Here is a 23,100-nt window from a genome sequence, read left to right on the forward strand (position 1 = left end):
ACGGCAACCGATTCGGTTATCCCAGCCAAGTCTCAGTTCGATTCGATAGGATTGCAGAACTCGCTCTAGCTAGTCGACAGTGGGAGGAGCCGCGAGAGAGATGGCGAAATATCCGCGAGCGTAGAAGATACGAAGACCAGATGAGATGGACGGATTGATAGACAAATAGATAGATAGATCGAAAGATAGATATATAGATAGATAAGAAGAAATAGGAACACGAAATCGGACAAATCTCTCGATCGTATCTCTAGACTAGGACTTTGTGAGGCGATGCAAGTGGATTTTTGGCACGCACCTTACCTGATGAGATTTGTTTGGCTCGTATGTTAGACAAAAAAGGATTAAAAAAATAGAAAAGAAGAAGAAGAAGATTTCCTTCGAGTCTTTCTTTTGGAACATTTTGATCTTACGTAAATGATACTCGAGATTTTTAACCTCTGTTCAAGTGAAGACGTCGATTGTTTAGATTAGAACGTCTGGAAGGATTCATCTTCAAGAGAATTTCCAGAAAAGTTTTTTATTAGTTCTCTTATGATAGGATTATACGAACGTTTTATACGACACGTTTTCTCTATTGAACTAAGAGTTTGAGGGGGTGAGCATTTTAGCGTGAATGATACTCAAGATTTTTAACTTTTATCCAAGCGAAGACGTCGATTGTTTAGATTAGAATTTTTGGAAAGATTCATCTTCAAGAGAATTTCCAGAAAAATTTTTTATTATTTCTTTTATGGCAAGACATTTTATACGACGCATTTTTTTTATTGAACTAAGAGTTTGATGAGATAAGTGTTTTAGCGTGAATGATACTCAAGATTTCTAACTTCTATCCAAGCGAAAACGTCGATTGTTTAAATCAGAATTTTTGGAAGGATTCGTCTTCAAGAGAATTAGCAAAAAATTTTTTATTACTTCTCTTATGGTAGCACAATACGAACATTTTATACGACACGTTTCCTCCGTCGAAGTAGGATTTTGATTTGATAAGCGTTTTACGAGAGTTTCACTCGCTAAACATTGTTTCGCATTGCCAGCGTATTTTGTTTTTCGCGTACGGCACGCGACATGCGGCCTTTTGCAAGCTTGTTGGAGTATGTTCCACCCTTGTATAGTTAGTTGTATTAAAATAGACAGTTCCAACTTTGGCGGAGAATACGTGATGTGTAATCTGTGGCGTGAATAAAACGCTTGAATAGTTTTATTACCCTTACTACTTTTACGGTATCTTTTAAAATTTTTTCCGGGAAAATATAAATATATAGAATATACAAATTCACTATTACGCGAGATGTCGACCCTAATTCGACGTGTCATCGTAGAGATCTCAACAAAAAAAAAGAAAGAGGAAAAGAAAAAATGAAAAAAAAGAAAAAAAATTACAAAAATATCATCTCACGTATCGAAAAACTTTGATCTGTTGTTAGGTCGAAGAGGATTGGAAGTACGTCGCGATGGTGCTTGATCGGATCTTCCTATGGATCTTCACGTTCGCTTGCGTGTTCGGTACGGCGCTGATAATCCTCCAAGCTCCGAACCTTTACGACACGACGAAGCCGATCGACATAAAGTATAGCAAGATCGCGAAGAAGAAGATGATGTTGATGAATATGGGCCCGGAGGAGGAATAGTTGACGATAAAGCGCGGCCAATGGTCGCCGTGTCATTGGCGCGATTGTCGACGTCATCGCCGTCATCATAATCATCGTCATCGTCATCGTCATCGTCATCGTCATCACCGGCTTTGCTGGCGCCGTCTTCATCGTCGGTATCGTCATCATCGTCATCGTCGGCGTCGCCGACGTCGACGACGACATTGTTGTTCGTCGTCGTCATCGTCGTCCTCGTCGTCCTCGCTGTCGTCATCCATCGATACTGCCGATTTTCGCGTCAATGCGGAGAAGGACGCGACTCTTCTCTCTCGTCCACCGCTCCGCTTTTCTTCCATCGCTGCCCCGTGCCCGTCGTTTCCTTTCCGGCTCGTCCTGGAACGAGACTAGATAAAGTGACGAGATAAAGTGAATGTATGTAAGAAAGATAGATAAATGTATGTAGAAAGAAGGGGAGAGAGAGAGAGAGAGAGAGAGAGAGAGAGAGAGAGAGAGAGAGATGGAGAGAAAGGGAGGGAGAGAAAGAGAAAGAGAACATGTCTATGAATATATATATATATATATATATATATATATATATATATATATATATGAGAGAAAGATAGAATGAATCTGAACGAAGAACGACGATGTCGCTTGTCTCCCCTCGTTTCCTTTCCCATCTTCACTTTTTTTTCTGTTTCAGAAGGGTAGTTTCGAGTGGGATAGAGAGCGACTGAAGTGCGAGTAAGATAGAGCGTATGATAGAGAAAGAGAGAAAAAATGAGAGTGAACGACTGATAGGGGCGTGAAAGAACAGTGAGTATCAAGTGAATGTTACGTTGTGATGTTGTGGGTGGGCTCGACGGGAAGAGACGGAGGGAAGAGCGAGAGGAGGAGAAAAAGTGCCAAATACGCGAAAAACACGCGCACCGTATTTTTGTAAATCTGGTTTCATACGTAAGGCTAGAGTCGTGCGGCGAGACGTCGAACTGCCCGAACTGCCGATTTTATATAAGACGTTTACAGCGAGGGGGGCGCGTTTCACGGATACACATATAGATACACGTACAGATACACACTTACATATGCACACGTATACACAGCTGTACACATGCACTCCCTATGTATTTATTATTATTCTTACTATCATTATCGTCATTATTATCATTATTATTATTATCATATTATTATTACTATTACTATTATTATTATATATAAATATATATATAAATATATATATATGTATATATATATATATATATATATATATATATATATATATACATATACCGCACACACTGTCGCTCACGTATCGTATATGCACGTCTACACATCCAGTCACTACTTCCGCTATATAAATACAAATATACATAGATACACGAGGAATATATGCACATACGTGTGCCGTACATATATACGTAAAAGTACACATACATACATACAATACATATACAGGAAGGGTATTTAAACTGTGCACACGTATATATATTCGCATCGATACGACGGTGGAGGGCGAACGTTACGCGTTGCTTCGAAGTTGCACTGTTGAAATGCTTGTGCACATTTAAGGCGCAGCAGAAACAATAACAAAAACAACAATAATAACAACAAGAACAACAAAAATTAACAACAACGTGCTATCACGTTGTATGTATTTGCAACGAAATATCCTTTTTGAAAGCGCACTTACACGAACACGACGAACGTCCATGCCGAAATTAATTCGTTTGTTTATTCATTCGTTTATTAAAATTAAAAAATGATTTTTTTACTAGATTGCAGTCATGAGACATGTGAACGAGCGATGTGGGTTCATCGATCGATCGATCGATTTTATTTTTATTTAATTTTATTTTTTTTTAATATTATTTTTTTCATTTAAAATAGGAACATCGAAATTCTTGCTGAACAATAGTTTTTTACTATTTTGTCGAATGACGTTTAATGCGCAATAAAATGAAAATTCTTTTTTTATCCTATAATTTCTTTTTCTGCTTTTTTTCTTTTTAACGACGAAAAAATTTTTTAAACGTTCGTTCGTGTAAATCGTGCTTGTATTTAGTGTATAATACTGGTTATAAGAGGGTAAAACGTTTCCACCGTTTTTACGGGGACGTATGAGAGGCGAATTTTCTTCACCGTTTTCTTCGAACGCATTCGCGTTTGCGGAAAGTTACGAGAAGTTTATGCAGCAGAAAGCGAGAAAAAGAGATGGAGATAGAGATAGAAATAGAGAGAGAGAGAGAGAATGAGAAAGAGGGAGAGAGAGAAATATAGATAGAGAGAGAGAGAGAGAGAGAGAGTATAGTGGGAGAAACAAAACATAAATCGCTTGCAAACAACTGCCAATATTAGATGCGGCCTCAATTTAATTTAGTCGGTGCGTGTGTATGGGGAAAGAAGATATCGAAAGAAAGAAACGAGGAAACAAGATGAAAAGAGAGAGGGAGAGGAAAAGAGAGACAAGGACAGAATGAAAATCGATCGGATCGTAAAAGATAAAAGATTGGAACGATCGAGGGAAAGATCAAGACTCCAGAAGAATGAAAGTTTGTTAACAATTTAATATTTTTATCGTTCGTTCTTTACTCTTCTTTTCTTTTTTTTTTTTCTTTTTTAAGTCAGACTATAAAAATACTACTTGTGTATAAAAATACTACTTGAATAAAGTAAAACGTGAAGATGTAATTATGATAATATCGTGAATTTTTTGTTTTATTTTCTGTTCATTGTTCAGGTTTTGATCTCTATCAATAAGTAGTTTTATTTTCTGTCAATAAATAGATGAGAATAGTATAAAGTGGATCAATAATAACATCATACAGTACCATATTGAGAGTGAGAAGAAAAAGTAAAAGAGGAAAAGAGAGAGACAGAAAAGGATGATAAACTTACAAAGGACAAAGTAAAATGAAAAAAAGGAAACTATATCTTGGATCCTATATATCCTTTTAGTGAACGCGGAAGAGGATGGATCACGTTCATAGTTGTAGCAGTTGCGTGGAAAAGAATCTTGGAATTCGACGTATATCTCAAAGCATCTTTGGATCCTTTAGGATGTCATGTAGGCGTACAACCGAAAACGAGAGAACGATGGTAAAGGAAGAAATGATTCCTCTATGATCGCGAGATGAAACTTCTCGAGGAATTCTAAGTGAGCAAAAGGTATTTTGTGAGAATATAAAATGTAAGAAAAAAAGATCAGAAAAAGGAAGAAAATTATTTACCATATAAAAGTATAAATGATGATAAAAATGAGAAATTCTTGATGAGAATCAATCGACCGTATAAATTTCGAAACTTTTGGATATATGAAATTTTTCTTTTATATCTCTTTTCTTTTTTGTTTGACTTTTTTTATGTTCTGTTATTATTTGTTTCTTAAGCAATATGGTTAAATAAAGAACTATATTCTCTGGAGTCATTCGACGAAAAATAGTACGAAGAATGAACTGTTCTAGAGGTGAATAAAGTAAGTAAAATACCCACACACGCAGTTTTGAAGAATATTATCGCAAATTAAAGAAACGAATTCATACACACAGACACACGGACACGGACATTGTTAATGTATCGAGAAAGGGAGAAAAAGGAGAAAGAGGAAGGTTAAATGAGAAGGTGGAGGAGGGTCAATAAGAAGGGAGGAAGAAAATGAGGGCGTGAGGTGAATGACTAGCACGCCCTCAAAGGTATTATAATCAATTTATTCGCTCGCGTAAGAGGTAAACGGTATAATTATATTTAATATGTGCATATAGGTGTAAAAGAAATAAAAATTATAATTAAACGAACTTAATCACATAATCGAGAATGGACGACTAGGTTAAATTCGTTGGATGTGAAAAAAGAAGTGATATGAAAATACATGTGGTGCTAGTGATACTTAATGATGATGTGGCACAGTACTGGTATTAACAAATGAATAAACAAATAAAGTGGTGGGAGTGATCGGTCGACGATATTCTCAAAGATCATTGTTATTTATTTATATACACGAGCATTGGCGAGGTCAGTTCACGTAGAATCTTCTACCGAGATGGAACTACGTTGGATTATCTGGATTTGCGAGAAGGAAAAAGGAAAGAGGAAAAAAAGATAGATAGATAGAGAGAAAAAGAGAGACAGAGAGACAGAGACAAAGACAGAGCAGAGAGAGAGAGAGAGAGAGAGAGAGAGAGAGAGAGAGAGAGAGAGAGAGAGAGAGAGGAAGACAGAGAGAAGATCGAAGAGAAGGAAAGAGCGTAGTAAGACGTGCAAAAAAAATTTAATCGATACTTACAATTTCATCGTATACTTATTTAGGATTGACCGCAATTTATACTATTCTATAATTAAAAAAAAAAAGAAAAAAAAATTAAATAAAAGAAGAAGAAAAAGAAAGAAAGAGAAGAGAAACGTCGAATTTCTCGTTACTCGAGCTCGACCATGCTCGACTCTTGCTCGTTCGTCGCTAATGGATTCGTTTTTCGGTCTCTCCATACTTTTTCGCTCTTTTCCAGATTTTTTTTGTTTCCCCGCTCTTTTCCTATTTTTACACCCGTTCGTTCCCAAATTACTCGCGCGTTCTACTATTCGGGCTACTCACATCGCGAAAAGGAACTCTCGGATTTTGTGGTAGCTGGTCTCGAAGCGCCGAAGCAGCACTCCGGGAATGTTCCGTTGAAGCTCGTGCGATCGAAAAAAAAGAAAAGTAAAAAATGAAAAAAGAAAAAGAAAGAGGAAAAAAGAAGTACGTTGTATTCGTCGTTGAAAAAATGAATTTATCGCGGATTTCTACCTCTATCGCTTTGGTTAGGTGACTTCGAAAGAGCGAATGCGAGGGTTTAACGAAAAAAAGTGGATACGCGCGTCGACGCGTTTAGCTTTCTCGTTTTATTTTTTTTCTTTTTTTTCTTGTTTTCAACCAAGACAAAAATAAACGGGAACAAGCAAAAAAAAACAAAAGAAAAAAGAAAGGAGAAAAAAGCTGTAGAAAGAGATGAAGAGAGCGAGAAGGTGAGCGTATAAATAAGCAAAAAAATAAAAAATAAAAATAAACGATCTGGTCAGTTTGTCGATAGGAACATGATGTGCGGTGAGATAGAGAGACGGAGAGAAAAAGAAAAAGAGAGAGAGAGAGAGAGAAAGAGGGGGATAGAATAGAAGAGAAACACAGAGAGAGAGAAAGAGAGAGAGAGAGAAGTTATAAACTACTCTCGTGACAAAGTTAATCGATAAAGCCGGCAGGCGCATTGCGCTCTAGGTATGTTATACGAGAACTTATAAAGCGCGCGCGTTAACGAGCATAATACTACTGATAATAAATAAATAACATTGGATATACTGTAAGCGAGCTTATGCGTCGAATCGATCGCTGCTCTCTACGATTAATTGCTGCTAGAGAAGCAATTTCAATTGCGTGGCGATAACGTTTTGTTGAACGTTGCCGCGCTGAATTGGTGTTCAAATATTCCTCGACAATTTGAAAACTTTTTAACGTCGTATTGTAAGATCCTGATCGATCTGTTTTTTTAATTGTCTTTCTTTTTTTTTCTTTCTTCTTCTTCTCCGACAATCTCTAGATAAAAAGGCAGAAAACGAAAGGGTGAGTGAGAGTGAATGAGAGGGAGTGAAAGAGAGAAAGAGAGAAAGAGAGAGAGAAAGTGTATTATTAATTCGAAAATATAGGTGGAAGGAATATATTATATTGCTGTACAGAAACGTGTTGACATCTCCTAAATAAGTCGTATTATTATATACTATTATGATAACGATATTCGTCGATGATTTTATAAACAATGTTGATCTATGACGGCGAGGATGGCGACGATGCGCGAAAGGAGTTCACATCGAAAATGAGCCACCTTTCCGTTTTGTTTTATAAGCTTATAAACCCTTTCAATCTTAATTAACAGATCGTTCATTCTTGTCCTATAATCGTTGTTCATACATTATCTTAACGGTTTTCATAGATTCTACGTAACCCCTGTCACTTTGATAATTAATTCCATACTTAATTGTCGTATCATGTTCCTCTCGCGAACTTTCGTGACGTACTAGTTAAACATTATGTTCCTAGTATGGAATTAGTATTTTATTGTATATAGATCACAATTAAGTCCATCCGCGAGTTAGTGGATATCGTGTAATATTACATTTGTTATTCGTTTTCATCTTTCTTTAATGAAGTTATTACTCTTATCGAAAAACGTTGTTAACGATTCGTACAAATTGTGTTATTTATTAATAATAATTATTATTATTATAATTATTGTTATAGTAATAATGATAATAATAATAATTATTATTATTTTCGTCTTTTCGAAGCGAAGCGAGAAAAGCAAACAAAGAAAAAGGAAAAAGAAAAAATACATACGTTTTCCAATCCTTTCGCAACAAAAAGAAAAAAAAAGAAAAAAAAAAGAAAAGAAAAGTTAAAAGAATCACACTTCGCCCTTCCGAAAAAAGCCCAATCGTCGTCAGAAAGCCCAATCACGTGTCTTCCTGTTAATCGAATCCTCTGATCCTTCAGCGTTATACACGAATATAGATAAATAATAGAAAGAAGAAAAAGCGCGACAAGGAAGGAAAAGTAGGAATAGAAACTTCGCGCGCTTTTTCTCTTTTAATATTCGATAATCAGTCGGTTTTTTAACTCGACGCGAACGCGCAAGAAAAGAAATTAAGAAAAAAAAGAATATAAGAACGAAAAGGAAAAAAGAAAAAAAAACTAGCAAAAAACAAAAAAAAATCATTGGCATTGACGATGATCGATGAGATCGATTTTCTTATCAAATTGCCTTCGACGATCCTACCAAGAAAATAAATTTATTCTTTCTTATAGAAACGAAGACGAAGAGATTGGTTATTATAAAAATTATTTCTTTTCTTATTTTCATCGGTAAATTTACTTTTTCAAGGGTTCTTTAATATAAATCTTCCCAGCGAGGATTCTCGCCTTCTTCTTTTTTCTTTATTTTTCTTTTTAAGGCAGCCTTACTAGTAAAGGAAATATTTTCTTTATTAATTACGCGAGATATTTGAATTTTCTTTTCAAATCCTTCTTCTTTCTTTCTCTCCCTCCTTCCCCCTTTCTTCCCCATCGTAAGTTTATTCCAAAATTGTATACTTCTTCTTTCGCAATTATTCACGCGTCAAAAGCAATTTATTAAACGTTCTATTTTCCTTTTTTTTCGATTTGATTCGACTGCCGTTTATTAAAAAAAAAAGAGAGAAAAGAGAAAAAGAATGGTATACATTTTTCAAGAGTTATTTAATTTTTCACGCGACTTTGTTCTTCCTGTAGGAGCATTCATTAGCAGTGCAAACTACGTCCTTACGAAATTAGAACGAAGCTCGTAAGATAAACGAACGAATGAAATGACGAGGAAATGGAGATTAGTTAAGCTCTTCTCAGGTTCGTTTTTCGTTTGTTGATCTTTCACATTGAACGATGGGAGGGAGGGAGTGAAAGTCGGGAAAACGGGATCGTTCGTTGTGCTCGTTCGTATAAAACTGACTTCTCGTTCGATTCGTCGAATGTGATCATCAAGAAATTTTCGCCTTTGCGTCGAAGTTACCGGCCAATCGTTATTACGTCTCTCTCTTTCTCTCTCTCTTTTTCTCTCTTTCTCTCTCATTAAAATTAACGAGTAAAGTGAAAAAGAGTAAAAGAGATGTGAGAGAGATCGTAAAAATTGAGGTGTGAACAAGAAAAAAATAAGAAAAAAAAAAGAAAAAAAAAGAAAAAGAAGAAAAAAGAGAACAAGAAAATCGTCTTCCCACCTACAAATTCCCAATTTCGTGCTACTCTGACATCGTGTGTATCGATTTCACAAATCGCGCACGCGAACGGATGGTATTAAATTATAAATATTAACGATATTCACGATATATTATTTATACGATTACATCGCATTGTATCTCTTATTCTGTATATTATACGTACACAAGCATACAAACACGTGATATACATATACATACATGTATGTATATATATGTATATATACACATATATATACATATACGTATATATATGTACACATATACATATATATATATAATAATTATTATTATTAGATTAGAAAATGAAAGTGAGAGTGAGAAAAAGACGGAAAGTGGATAAATAAATACGTATAAATATTAAAATAAGCGAGATCGACAAATGGTGTTAGGTCGATTTAAGCAATTTGATAAATCATAAGTCGTATAAATTCGCGTTTAAGAATATTCCATTAGAATTTAATCGTTAGACAGAAAATAGATAGCTATCTCGAAAAATGACAATGCGAGAATTGGGAGTACGTGAATGATTGAGTGAATAAGTGAATGAGTGAATGTGAATATGTGTGTATGTGAATGCAAAAGATGCGTTAATATCTGGAGTTTGAAGGAGATTAAAGTGAAGAAAGTAAAGAAAAGAAAGGTAGGAAAAAAATTTTTAAAGCGAGAAGAAAAGGGCGTGGCCACTTTCGCTGACGGTTTGATATTCGTGTTGATAATTTTCCGCCTCGTATAAATGTGACATTAAAACGAAACGTAAAGACCTGTGTAAGAAGAAGAAAAAGAAGAGGCGTCTTCTCTCTTTTCGTGTTTTAATCTCGAAATGGTACTCTTTCGTCGTGCCCTAATGTCCTTGTCTTTTCTTCGCATCTCTCATTCGCTCTCTCTTTCTCTCTCTCTTTCTGGATATATATATATATATATATATATATATATATATATATATATATATATATGTATATATTTCTCGTACACGTCTTTACGGGAAAACGGGCAAAAGTAGCGTGTAAAAGGAACGAATGATCTTAAGTACGATCTTTCAGAGATTTTTCTGCGATTTAATCTCTTTCGAAGATGAAACGTTCGAAGTTGAAGAAATACTGAGTTTCATTATATTTTATGATTAATTTTCTTTCTTTTTTACTTTTTGTTTTCTTCTCTTTTTTTTTCTTTTGTTGTTTCATCAAATAATACGTAATCACTATAAAATAATATTAGATTTTTGCAGTATAATTCGATTCGAATCATCGTCGTCTTAGATCTCCAGGGATCTTTCTTATAAATTTAAACGTCTCGCTAATCCAACACGAAATATTCGGAAGATTTTCTGGAAAATCGACGTTGTTCTCTATTTTCTTTCCGACGAGGAACAAGCTTGACAGGAAAGAAGTTTCATGAAGAGCGAAATAAAGAGTAAGCAAGCGCTCGCGCTACTCGAAATGGAAGAAAAATACAGAAACGTAGAAGCCAAACCGTCCATAGGGAAATTTTACGCGACGTGCGACGATTGGAAAAGATTATAACGTTCATTCCCATTGGAGAAGGAGAAGCAGGATGAGGAGGAGGAGAAGGAAGAGAAGGAGGGAATGAGTATTGTCATTTTTCGAAGAGTTTAAAGTATTTCGATATTGTCTATATCGAATGGTTGCTGCATCGTATTGTTATTTTTTCTTTTTCGTTTTTTTTTTACAGCTTTTAGTTTTTATTTTATTTTTTCTAAACGTCACGATTCAAGTTAAATTTCCGCACGAAAATTCTTTTTCATTTTTTTGCTGAACTTTTTCTTTATGAAATTCGTGGTTAACACACAAGATTATAATAGTATTAATTTGAAGAGAGTTTAAAAAAGTTTATAAAAGGATTATAATTGAATACGTCGGAGAAAAATAGAATCGATTGGCGTACGAGACAATTTTGATATCGTTTCTCTTGCGGTTACGTGCTTAATAGTAGAATTAAAAGAAATTATATCTTTTGTAGTATAGTAGAGAAATTTTTTAAAGTTATGCTTTGGAAAGTGAAGCAAATTTTCGTGGTATGTACTTATTTGGATGAAAATCGAGATCCTTTCCAAGATAAGGACCGATTAAAGCGTAGCCACTTAGCAAGGAAATATTAATTCGGGTTTTATCTTTAAAAAGAATGATAAGAGAGAGAGAGAGAGACAGAGAGAGAGAGAGAGAAGAGAAAGAAAAAGGTTGGATGGTTTGAACTTTGCAAGACTTTGTCTTCGTTCATTCGCCATTTACCTGTGAAAGAGAAATAACTCGCTTATTTTCTTTTAAAATCTTCGACGACGATGACGATGGTAAAAAGTTGATGGTAAAGACGAAGCGTTTGTTTTTTTGACAAAGAAAAAAGAAGAAGAATAAGAAAAAAAGGACACTAGATTCTTCGAAACGTTCCTTTTTAACGAATCTAACAATTTTCGACGAAACGAGGAAGTTTATCGTAAAATCGCGAATACTTGCGCCGCAAATGCATTGTTGTTCGTTCTTTCGTTCGTTTGCTTGCTTTGAAAAGTGAATTATTTCCGACGAGGAATGAGTAAGTTATTTTTCTCGAGAACTATAAATCTTTTTCGTCGTAGAAGACGTACACGATCAGAAGAAAGAAAGGAATTTCTGATAAAAAGATAAAATTGTACTTCTCGAATAAAGAGAAGCGAGTAATAATCGTTGTCGATATTTCGATATTTAAAATCGTTTACGCGTCGGCATCAAGTTGTATATATAAAGAAAGAAAACGTAGTTTAGACATTTTTGATACCCTCGAAAATATCCACGAATGCGATACACGATACTCAGAAAAAAAGCAAAGCTTTCGTATTATTCTAATAAGCTCTAACGAGATCCAACCGACGAATAATAACGAACACTATTGCAAATTTAGAAATAGATTCGTATTACCGTATATAATCAGACGCGAACACGCACACAGACTGCCGATCATCGTATTATACGAAAAGATGCGAATAACGCGATCATTAATTTTTTTTTCCTTTTTTTTTCTTATTTTAAAGACGAATGAGGAGGAAGAGTCGTTCCTTTAAAATATTTGCCGAGTAAAGGAGTCAAGCACTTGTCGGCTTTTTAATTAACAAAAAATATTTTCATCCACCAAGCGGATGAAAAATATAAACGAATATAAGTGAATAATTGGATTATCAAATCATCGAAGAAACTGCAGGAATTGAATTGTACTTTAATTACGATGGCAAGGATCGTATGAATCGACGGAAGTAAAAAGAAAAAAGAAATTTTTTTCTTATTTTTCGCTTTTCTTTTTTTTGGGATATCTTTTTAATATATTTTTTTTTATGTATATACACGTATATACATCGAAATCGAAACACGATCGCCATACTAATTAAACCGACAACAAGAAATCGGTTCTCTCCCCATTCAAGCAAACGAAAATCCTCGCGATCACTGCCATCGGCTTCGTCGACGATCGCGTCTATCGTTCGTCACTGTTTTCTCGATCATTAAAAGAAGCTTTTCGAGATTGTTAAGAAACGTGATCGGCGAAGCTTCGATGCGAGGTCGGCTTGCGATTTAAGAAATCGAAAGAAAATAAATACGAAAAATAAAAAAAAAAGAAGAAAAAAATAAAAAAGAAAAGAAATATCGCAGATCTATCTTCGTGACGTTATAATAAGTCAAAAAAAGAATCGAAAGGCGATGAGAAAAAGTTTAAAGGAAGTAAACGATATTACGTTAAAAGTTTTAAATTTTGAGAATACATTATACGACATTTTCACTTGAACGAATAAAGGAATAGACAAACTAACAAACAAAAAAAAAAGAAAAAAGAAATAGTGAAAGTTAAAAGAACGACGCGAGGCAATAGTCAATCGATTTTCTTATTAAACTAACGCCGATTAAACATTTTCTGCGATTTGGCCGAGGACGGGCCGAGGGTAATCATCCGGTAGGATAATAAACGTCAACGAACTGTACATTAATATAATTAATCGTTCTATCTTTTTCCATGTAAACAATGCGCGAATATTGAAGACGCGTAATCGTGGAATCGCGAGTTATTATCGAACGAGTTTTGAATATAAATATACATACCACACTATTGTTAATAATAGTATTAACGATTAACTAAAAACTATTGTCACATAACGCTAACGATATACCGTAATTGATAAGAATAACGAAAAGTAGTGTAATGACGTAATAGCAATCGATAGTACACGATAGAAATAATGACTTTTAATAATAATAATAATAATAATAATAATAATAATAATAATAATAATAATAATAATATTAATAATATTAATACTAATAATACTAATACTAAAATAATAATAATAACGATAATATAATAATAACAATAACGTTACGTTAACGATTAATAAAGATAACCCTAAATAACAATATAAATGAATATAATTAATACCTTAAAATATTGTATATCGAGTGCTAATAACGATGATTATACGGAAGAAGAAAAAGAAGCCACCTATGATATTGTTAATAATCACTAAACGACTATTATTATTATTATTTAAAGATATAAGCATGAATAAAGAAGAGAAAAGGAAGAAGTATCTAGTTGTGTACGAAGAAAAAATAAAAATTATGTACACGCACGCAGGAAGACACGTACATATACATATATATATATATATATATATATATATATATATATATATATATATATATATATATATCTGTATATACGTATCTGTGGTTGCGTCTTACACACAATAAACACACATACACACACGTACACGCGCGCGTACGGAAACTCGTATAAAACTGATAGTATTGTTAAGACAATCAGACTCTTATTATTCCGGCCACCCCGAGGGCCAAAAAGAAAACCGTGAATATTTATTGTTCGGCCCGTTTCCTCGGCTTTAGACGAAGCGTGCGCTCGTGTCGATCGAGGTGTGTTGGTGATAACAAAAAGAGATATCTTTGGTCTCTTTTTCTTTTTCTCTCTTTCTCTCTTTCTCTCTCTCTCTCTCTCTCACTCTCTTTCTCGTTTTTTCTCTTTTTCGGAAGGAAAAGAAGACGAGATGAGAAAAGCCAAATTTGTAGGACTCGTTCAATCATTTCGACCATCACGAGAGATCGAAGAAAAATCATACGAAGAATGAAATCGAATAGAAGAGTGAGAAAGATGATTCAGAGAAGAATGATTAAGATAGAGAACTTTGTGAATACTTAAATCTTAGACAAAAAAGGATAGAGAGAGAGAAGAGAAAGAGAGAGAAAAAGATAGAGAGAAAGAGTAAGAAGCGTGCCGAATGTGCCGTGGAACACTTTTTGTACGTCTCACATTTTCTACGGTTACAAAGACGAGGACTAAGCTACGACGACGAGGACGATGACGACGAGGACGACAACGATGACGACGACGACGATGACGACGACGCGACGACGACAACGACGACGATGATGATAAAAAAGAAGAAGAAGAAGAAAAAGAAAAAATAGGGTGAAGAGAAGGAGGTGGTTGAGAATGAGGATGAGGAACGTTAGGCCAGAGGGGAAGTGACGGAGAGAAAAAAGTCATTCGTCATTCGCACTTAAGCGAAATTCTTTTCCCGGTGTGTTGTGCGCGTGAGGAGAAAAAAGTGACAAGAAAGAAGGAAGTAGCGACGTTTACATGAGAGAATTGCTCGTGGCGCATCCGCCAATTTCGCGTTCCTCCTTCTTCTTTCTATGTACGATTTGAGAAAAGAAAAAAGTGGGAAGATATTTTGGGAAAAGAAAGAGTAGAGGGGGAGAACGAAGAGCACACGTGCACATTGTGGGCATCACGCATGCTCTTGTTCACACATTCATATTTTACATTAAACGGAATGTAGACACATTACACGCGCATACACGAATATTTAAAAGAAAAGAAAATAAAATAAAATAAAATAAATGAATGAATAAATAAATAAATAAATGAGTAAATAAATAAGTAAATAAAAAATGTTCATACATATTAAAAATCACGCATATTTAACGGAGGAAGAGCTCGCGTTCGACGGATTCGTCGTTACATATGCGTTATGATCGTATGGAGAAAATGGGGATTATTTGTTGGTAGGTGTGTTACGAATATACACATTCACACGCGTACATAACATAACATATATATATATATATATATATATATATATATATATATATGATATATGATATATATATATGCAGACACATATGCATACGTACATATACACATATTGTAAAACGATACGATAAACGAGCATATACTGTAAAACAAGAACACACTCACACACGAGGAAGGAGACAAGAGGGTTAAGAAAATAAAAAAATAAAATAAAATAAAATAATACGAGCGTTTTGTTATATCCGTAAGCAGTAGGCGAAAGGTGTGTTATAAGGGAGTAAACGTATCGAATCTACAGTTAAATGTTTACGATAAAATTACGGGTAATTAAGAAATTCTAGATTTTTTCTAACTAATCGAATCGTAACGGCGGACTCGTGCCAATCCTCTAGATTTACGACCTAAAACGAGATATACAAATAAAAATGAAGCTGTTATCCTATATTAAGTCGGCTTGGAATATTTGATTAAATATGTATGTATTATTTGTGAAGCGAACGTGACTGTGTTTCTCGTGTCAGCCTGTCTACCTGCCTGCCTGTCTGCTTGCCTGTCTGTCCGTCTGTTTGTCTGATTGAATGTCCGCTGTATGTTGAATGCTCTGTGTGTAGTATCAATGACGCGTATACGTTTGTGCGTGACACATCGCGTTCGCTCGTGTGTTAGTATGTGTATATGCACGCGCGTGTCGAAGTCAAATGAAATAAAAAAGGAGACAGATAGAGAGAGAGAGAGAGAGAGAGAGAGAGAGAGAGAGAGAGAGAGAGAGAGAGAGAGAGAGAGAGAGAGAGAGAGAGAGAGAGAGTGGGAGAGAGAGGGAGAGAGGAAAAGAGAGAGAAAGAGAGGGAGAGAGAGAGAGAGAAGGAAAAATAAGGGTGCTCCCGTAGATTGAAACGGAAAGAGTACGACTGACAAAAAAGGCATAAGTGAGTATACGAATGTATGAGAGTAAAAGAGATAAAAAGAACGTCTGAAAGATTTAGAGTAGAATAGAGAGAGAAAGAGAAGACGGAGGAATAATTCTTTAAGTAAGTTTTAAACATTGAAAATGATAAAGAGAGAAGAAATGAACATGCTGAGATTTATAGCTAATGAAACCGTCGAATGACTTTCGTCAAGACCGTGTTCCTTTGACTTTTCTCTTTTCAATTCATACAATATTTGAGAGAAAGAAGTTTTTACAGGGAAGCCATCTTTTGATATTTTTAAAAACAAAGAGACGATGCCGATCTTGAGAATACTTCGACATTTTCCTTTTTATTTATTTATTTTTGTTTCGTTTTGTTTTTTTTTTTATATCTCTCTCTCTTTTCGAGTATTTTCTCGATGCTGACCGTGGAGTTACGTGTTTACTGCAAGTAAACTATCGGCTTTCCGTGTATCCTGCGAGCTCCATCGTAGATTTAAAACGGGCTTTAAAAGCGCGCCATTAGGAGTAGAGTCTGTTTGTTTCGACTCTTGGCGTTTCTTTCGAGCGACGACCGACGAAAGTCCATCGACGAGAATCTCGAAAAAGTTTCGTGAAAGGGTAGGCGAAGGATCCCGCTGAGTATTTCCGAATCTTTCGCTTTTGTACAGCGTTTCATTCTTCCTTTTTTCTTTATTTTTTTTTATTTCTTTCTTCTTTTCGTGTTCTTTCTGTCTTTTTTGTTTTTATTTTTATTTTTCTTTTCTTTCCGTGGGATCCTCGGCCGATGATTGGCAAATAGCACAGACATTTATATATATAATCGATAAGTATTAATGCTAATTTGTATCTGCCAGTAATCGTTGGAAATTAGATTAATAAAATATGTGATAAATGAGAATAATCGTACGGTGAAGGATGATGATAGTATGTTTGAACAATATATAAATATATATATATATATATATATATATATATATATATATAATAAAATAAAATTCTCATCGATCCTTCGAGACTAAATGCTTTTAATCCTTCGCACTTGGTCGACTTTTCTAACAATTTTTAATTAATATCTTCGATTCGTTAATAACGCGCCAAATTAGCAGAGCTTATCGATGAAAAAGCTCGATTTAACCACACGTGAAAATCTATTCTCTTTCGCGTTACGTATACTTCAAAGAGATGTATTTCGAGCGCGAAGGATTGATTATTAATTAGCGGATAACGATACATTGATCGATGACACGATGTTATTACAGAAAATTACATTACAATTTATAAACTATTGTAACTCGAACAAATCCGATTATATATCCGATGATTATCACAAATGAATAATGTAATAACATTTTTTTTCGTTTCTATTAAATAACATTCCTTTGTTAGCAGCGGCGAATTTGATTTTTCGAATTATAGTACTATATCTAGTAGGCGATTGGTACCCAACGATTATAAAATTTCGTACGCATTAAAAGATAAAATATAAAGGTGTGTGTATATGTATGTGTGTGTATGAGAGAGAGAGAGAGAGAGAGGTGATTTGTAAGTTGAGCAAGTGAGAGTGAGAGAGAGAGAAAGAGAGAGAGAGAGAGGTAACTTGTAAGTCAACAACAAGTGATCGTTAGATAGAAAGAAAGAGAAGTGATTTGTAAGTCGATAGAAAGTGAGAATGAGAGAGAGAGAGAGAGAGAGAGAGAGAGAGAGAGAGAGAGAGAGAGAGAGAGAGAGAATGAAAAAGATCGAAGATATAAGAGCGAATGAATACAATGTGAAAAAGTAAGGTGTTTATTTTAAATAAACAACGAATAATACGAGAGAAAATGAAATCACACACGACAAACAAAACGTATAAGAAATGCATAGTAAACGTTCTTACACGTTGTGTTGATCTCTCTGTCTATCTATTGTGTCGTATCGTGTTGTTTGTGTGTCTCTATCGGTCTGTTGTTTATCCGTTGCTGTTGTGTCTGTCTTATGTGCGTCTGCTCTTCGTCACGTTTTAAATCGCGCGCGCGCGCGCGCATGTGTGTATGCTGCGTGTGCGTTTAGTGAAAATCGAGTGCCATATGTCCACCGCGTAACCTTTGCTTTCTCCGCGTCTCTTTTATCTCCCTCTTTCTCCCCCTGTTCTCTCGTAATTATAAAAAATGTTAATTTATCATGATGACACCACGTCGATCGTCATTATCATCATCGTCGCCGTCGTCATCATCGTCGTCGTCGTCGATGATTAATAATTAGTGTAATTATTCGAAGAAATTCCGATTACAAAGCTCGACGAATGGTCAGTGAATTTTCTCGAATAATTTATAAAAATAAAAAGAAAAAAGAAAAAATGAAAAATAAACAAATACGAAGAAGGTTCACTTCGAAGGATAGATAGAACATGGGAACGTTCGTTCAATTTCTATCGTCGTATTTTAATTGAAACCCCTCGAAGTCATCGTCATTTATTTGTAAGTCCGTTGGAAATGATGTTTCGAAGAAAAAAAAAACAAATAAAAAAAGAAAAAAGACGAAAAAAAAGAAGAAAAAGAAGAAGGAGAAAAAGAAGAAGATGATGAAACAGGATTCGTCCTGTCATTTAAATCGCCGTATCTCGCGATTCATTTCGTACACGCATACACACATAACATATATATCTCGTTCAGTCGCTTCGAAGGGCAAATGGCATTCAAATCCGTCTATAATTCCTCATGTAATTCCGCTCTCGGCGTGGAAAAGGAAAAGGAGAGAGAAAGAAAGAGAGGGAAAGAGGGGGAGAAAGAGAGAGAGAGAGAGAAAGAGAGAAAGAAAGAGAGAGATAAGCGAAACTATGAAATCTGCGTAAATTATAAAATCGACATGATAAGAGGATGCGATTTCAGAGAGAAAGAGAGAGAGAAAGAGGGAAAGAGCGTGTGAAAGATTGAGAGAATGTTTGTGAAAATAAAAGGGAGAGAGAAAGAAAAACGAACGAAAGAGAGAGAGAGAGAGAGAGAGAGAGAGAGAGAGAGAGAGAGAGAGAGAAAGAGAGCGAGAGCGAGCGAAAGAAAGAGAAAGAAAAAGAGTAGGGAAAGTTATATAAATATATATATACATATATATTATATATAGGGAAGGAGCCAAGCGGAAGAAGAGACGCTATGTGTAAAATATTAATTACCTAATTAAAAGGAGCCATTACTCTAAAGAGAAAAAAACACGTACACGCATACATACATGCATACAAACATACATACATACACATATACACACATATACACACGTACACATTATATATGGATAAATTAAACTAACCTATTTGTAAGCTAACGTCTACACTCTACACAACTATCCACGTATGTAAAACGATTGAAATAAACGAACGGTTAAAATTATTGTTTAAAAAATAATAAACGTATTAAAAAAAGAAAAAAACAATATATAGAACGGGCTACAGAGTCATCATGTTTAGAAACAATAGTAATGTCTTCCCTTCTCTATTTTTTTTTCTTTTCCTTTTCTTTTTCTTTTCTCTTTTCTTTTATTTCTTCTTTTTCGTATTATCCAAGAATTAATTTCTTTTAACTGGAGTTTTCTCGAACGCTGCTCTCTCGTTCCTTCTTTTTTGTTGTTTTCTTGCTATGAGAGATATAACCTTTTAACAAGGACATCTGTATGCAACTCGTGCAGTATCCAGAATAGAAAAGGAAAAAAAAGGGTAGGTATTGGACGATGAAAAGAAAAGAAAGATGAAAGGAGGAAAGGAAAACAGCGGAGGTTGATCGATGCACGACATGTTACAGCGTTAATTCGCTTTTTTCTACCGCAGTTCTATTTTCTTTTTATTCTCTCTTTTTCTTCTTTTTTCCTTTTTTTTTCTTTATTATTCTTCTTTGTTCTTCTGATTATCTATCTTTGTTGGACAACAAATAGCGACACGAGAGAGAGAGAGAGAGAGAGAGAGAGAGAGAGAGAGCGAGATATGTTTTTTGAAAATTGAAAAATCCAGAATTTTATTTCGTCGAATATTTTCATTAAGTGGATTTTCATTATACGAGCTAAGAAACGTAAGTAAAAATCAATATATTATCTATTTTTAGAAACACAAAAAAAGTATTACAACATATTTCATTTTTTCATGTTTTTATTTTACACACAGAAAAAAGTCTTGATAGATGTTTTTTCGTTTTTTTTCTCTCTTTCTTTTTTACCATAAATTGGTTGGCGTATCTCATGGTACCAAAAAAAAAAAAAAAAAAAAAAGAAGAAAACAAACTTTCCTTGGAGCTCATCGAGAGATAATTTTGGTACGAGAGAGGAAAACAGGCCAACTATGAGAAAAATTTCTTTTTGCACGAAAAAAAAGGAGGAGGAGGAGGTGGAAGAGAAAATGGAGAAGAAGAAGATGAAGAAGAAGGGATGCTGCGACGCGTGTCAGCCCAACTTCTTGCGTCTTATCATTACACGAGCTAAAGTTCTCTACCTTGATCCTCTCGTATTTCACAAGGATGTACTCGCCCACATCCTAAAGTGTCGTCCTTTCTTCCAAGCGACATATAATATTCCGTAAGGTGTTTGAACACCTTTAGAAACATACACTTTTCATCGTATCACCATTTCTCTGGTCTCTTATCTTGTTATATATTACATTATATAACCCATATCGGTATTTGAATTTTTTATTTTATTTTAAATTATATATACAATTTACTGACTTCTTTTCGCAATATATTTGTATCTTGATAGTACCGGTCCATTATTTCGCATCGCTACTATAGAATACTTTTTTTCTTTGGTATTTTATACTATATAATACTTATAACTTTCTTTTTCGAAATATATTTTTTTTATCTGAATGTTACTGCTCCATATTGATTGATGAAAATACAGAAAAAAAATTATCGATATAAGTAAACATTCTTTTTTAAATAAGAAGTAAACAGCTCGTCTCACGAATATAGGTATATACAATTTAATTAGTTTCTTTTTTATACATTTATAATTTTTAATTATTTTGATTAAATTTATATGTAGATTTAAATGATTCACATTGATCGATTAAAATCTAGAAAGATAATTTCTTTTAGAGCTCGTAGAAACAAACGGTTTGTCCCTCCTTCTAATTTAAAATTCCCGCCAACGTCAGGTATATAAAGAACAATTAAGTTGAAAGGGATGCAAGGCGTGCAACCAGAAACAATAAATTTCTGCGCAGAAGTTCTTTCATTAAAAGGAAAATGGGCGGTGGAGGGAATTTTTTCATGCCAAATGAATTGTTTAAACGAGACTAATTTTATTCGGATTAATGTATAAATGGCAGAAATCTTGTTTTAATTGAAGCCACGGTATTTCGTACATGTAATAATTTCGTTTTTTAGGTAGAATCGCAGGATTTCTTGATTGTCAGATTATCTTCCATACATTTAGATCTTAATTTTTTAATATTAAACATTATCAAATTTTCTAACATTTTTTGATAGAAATTCTTTACAAATTTTTTATATCACATACGTATTACATTTTATTATATAAAAAGAATATTTTTAAATAAAATAGACAAAATTTGTTGATAGGTCCAATACTATAATAATAGATAGATAGATCTAATACTACATAATAACCATAATTTCAATTCTATTTCAATATTAAATGGAACAGTTACGATAAATATTTGAATATCAACGTATTCACATACAAGAAATTATATTAAAAATTCACTTCGTATATCGAATCTAATCTGATTAGTTCTTGTAATAGTATAGTTTAGATAACCCTCAAATTACATTGTCAAAATGATCCTTTTGTATAGTTTCTACAATTAATATTATATTAATTCGAGCGAACTAAATTTCTTGGTGTTAGCAAAGGTGTTGCGTATTATCAAAGACAATTAAATGAAATATTAGAGAGACAGAAGAGGAGAGAAGGATAAAGGAGGGAATAGTTTAACGTCTCTCTCGATGATACTTAGAGTATATATTCGAAGTAGATTTTAATAGTTTCTAACGCTTTAGCAATTCAATAATTAACTCGAACTAGCTTTAATTGAAAGCACTCGCTTCAATCGTAAAGACCGCAAGATGGAAATCGAGATCGAAATCGAGATCGATGAGGAAGACGACGACGACGACGACGACGACGTCGATGACGATTACAACTACGTTTTCCTTTTGATTCTCGAGAAACTAACTCGACGTTGACGATCCAGGAAGAAACTTTCAAACTTCTCGTAGATCCCCTTCAAGTTTTACATATTAAACGAGCACGATCTGACAAACTTGTATATTCCGATAAGTGAAATATAAGAAGTAAGTGAAATATAAGATACCTTTTCACTTAGAAAGCTTCGTTTCATTAGACAATATCATTTTTAAAGCTTTTGATCGAACACGATAAACAAGATGAAATATTATAATAAATATCATATTGATTTGAGTATTAATATATTATAATATATGGGAGATATAAATATGAAATCGCTTGTTTCATATGTAGAGTATATTTTCTTTTATTCTCAGTGAATTAATAATATTCGTAGATTAACATGGATAATTCTGTATGTAAATATGTATATCAATTATTACGAAAGTGATTTAATGATAAACCAAATGTCTATAAAAATGAGAATTTTCACTTATTTCATTGCGAGGTATAACGAGTAATCTCCATATATCCGGTTGTACGGATCAAAATCCATTCAGTGGTATAATGTGGTTACTGTTTGTCTTGGATCAAATTAATGCTGCAAAATTAATTCCGCGATAATCCTTGTTTATAAACGATGGT

At 34.1% G+C, this 23,100-nt stretch overlaps 1 protein-coding gene across 1 annotated transcript in view; it reads left to right on the plus strand.

The window, feature by feature from the left end:
- Positions 1-18,075, plus strand: part of LOC127067951 (acetylcholine receptor subunit alpha-like 1) — a 131,591-nt gene extending 113,516 nt beyond the window's left edge. The window contains exon 7 of the mRNA XM_051003437.1: positions 1,428-18,075. Coding sequence (XP_050859394.1) covers positions 1,428-1,631 — 204 coding nt within the window. The 3' untranslated portion in view covers positions 1,632-18,075. The remainder of the gene's footprint in view (positions 1-1,427) is intronic.
- Positions 18,076-23,100: the final 5,025 nt, after the last annotated feature.

Source organism: Vespula vulgaris, chromosome 12 (assembly GCF_905475345.1).
Source record: "Vespula vulgaris chromosome 12, iyVesVulg1.1, whole genome shotgun sequence".
NCBI classification, from domain to species: Eukaryota; Metazoa; Arthropoda; class Insecta; order Hymenoptera; family Vespidae; genus Vespula; species Vespula vulgaris.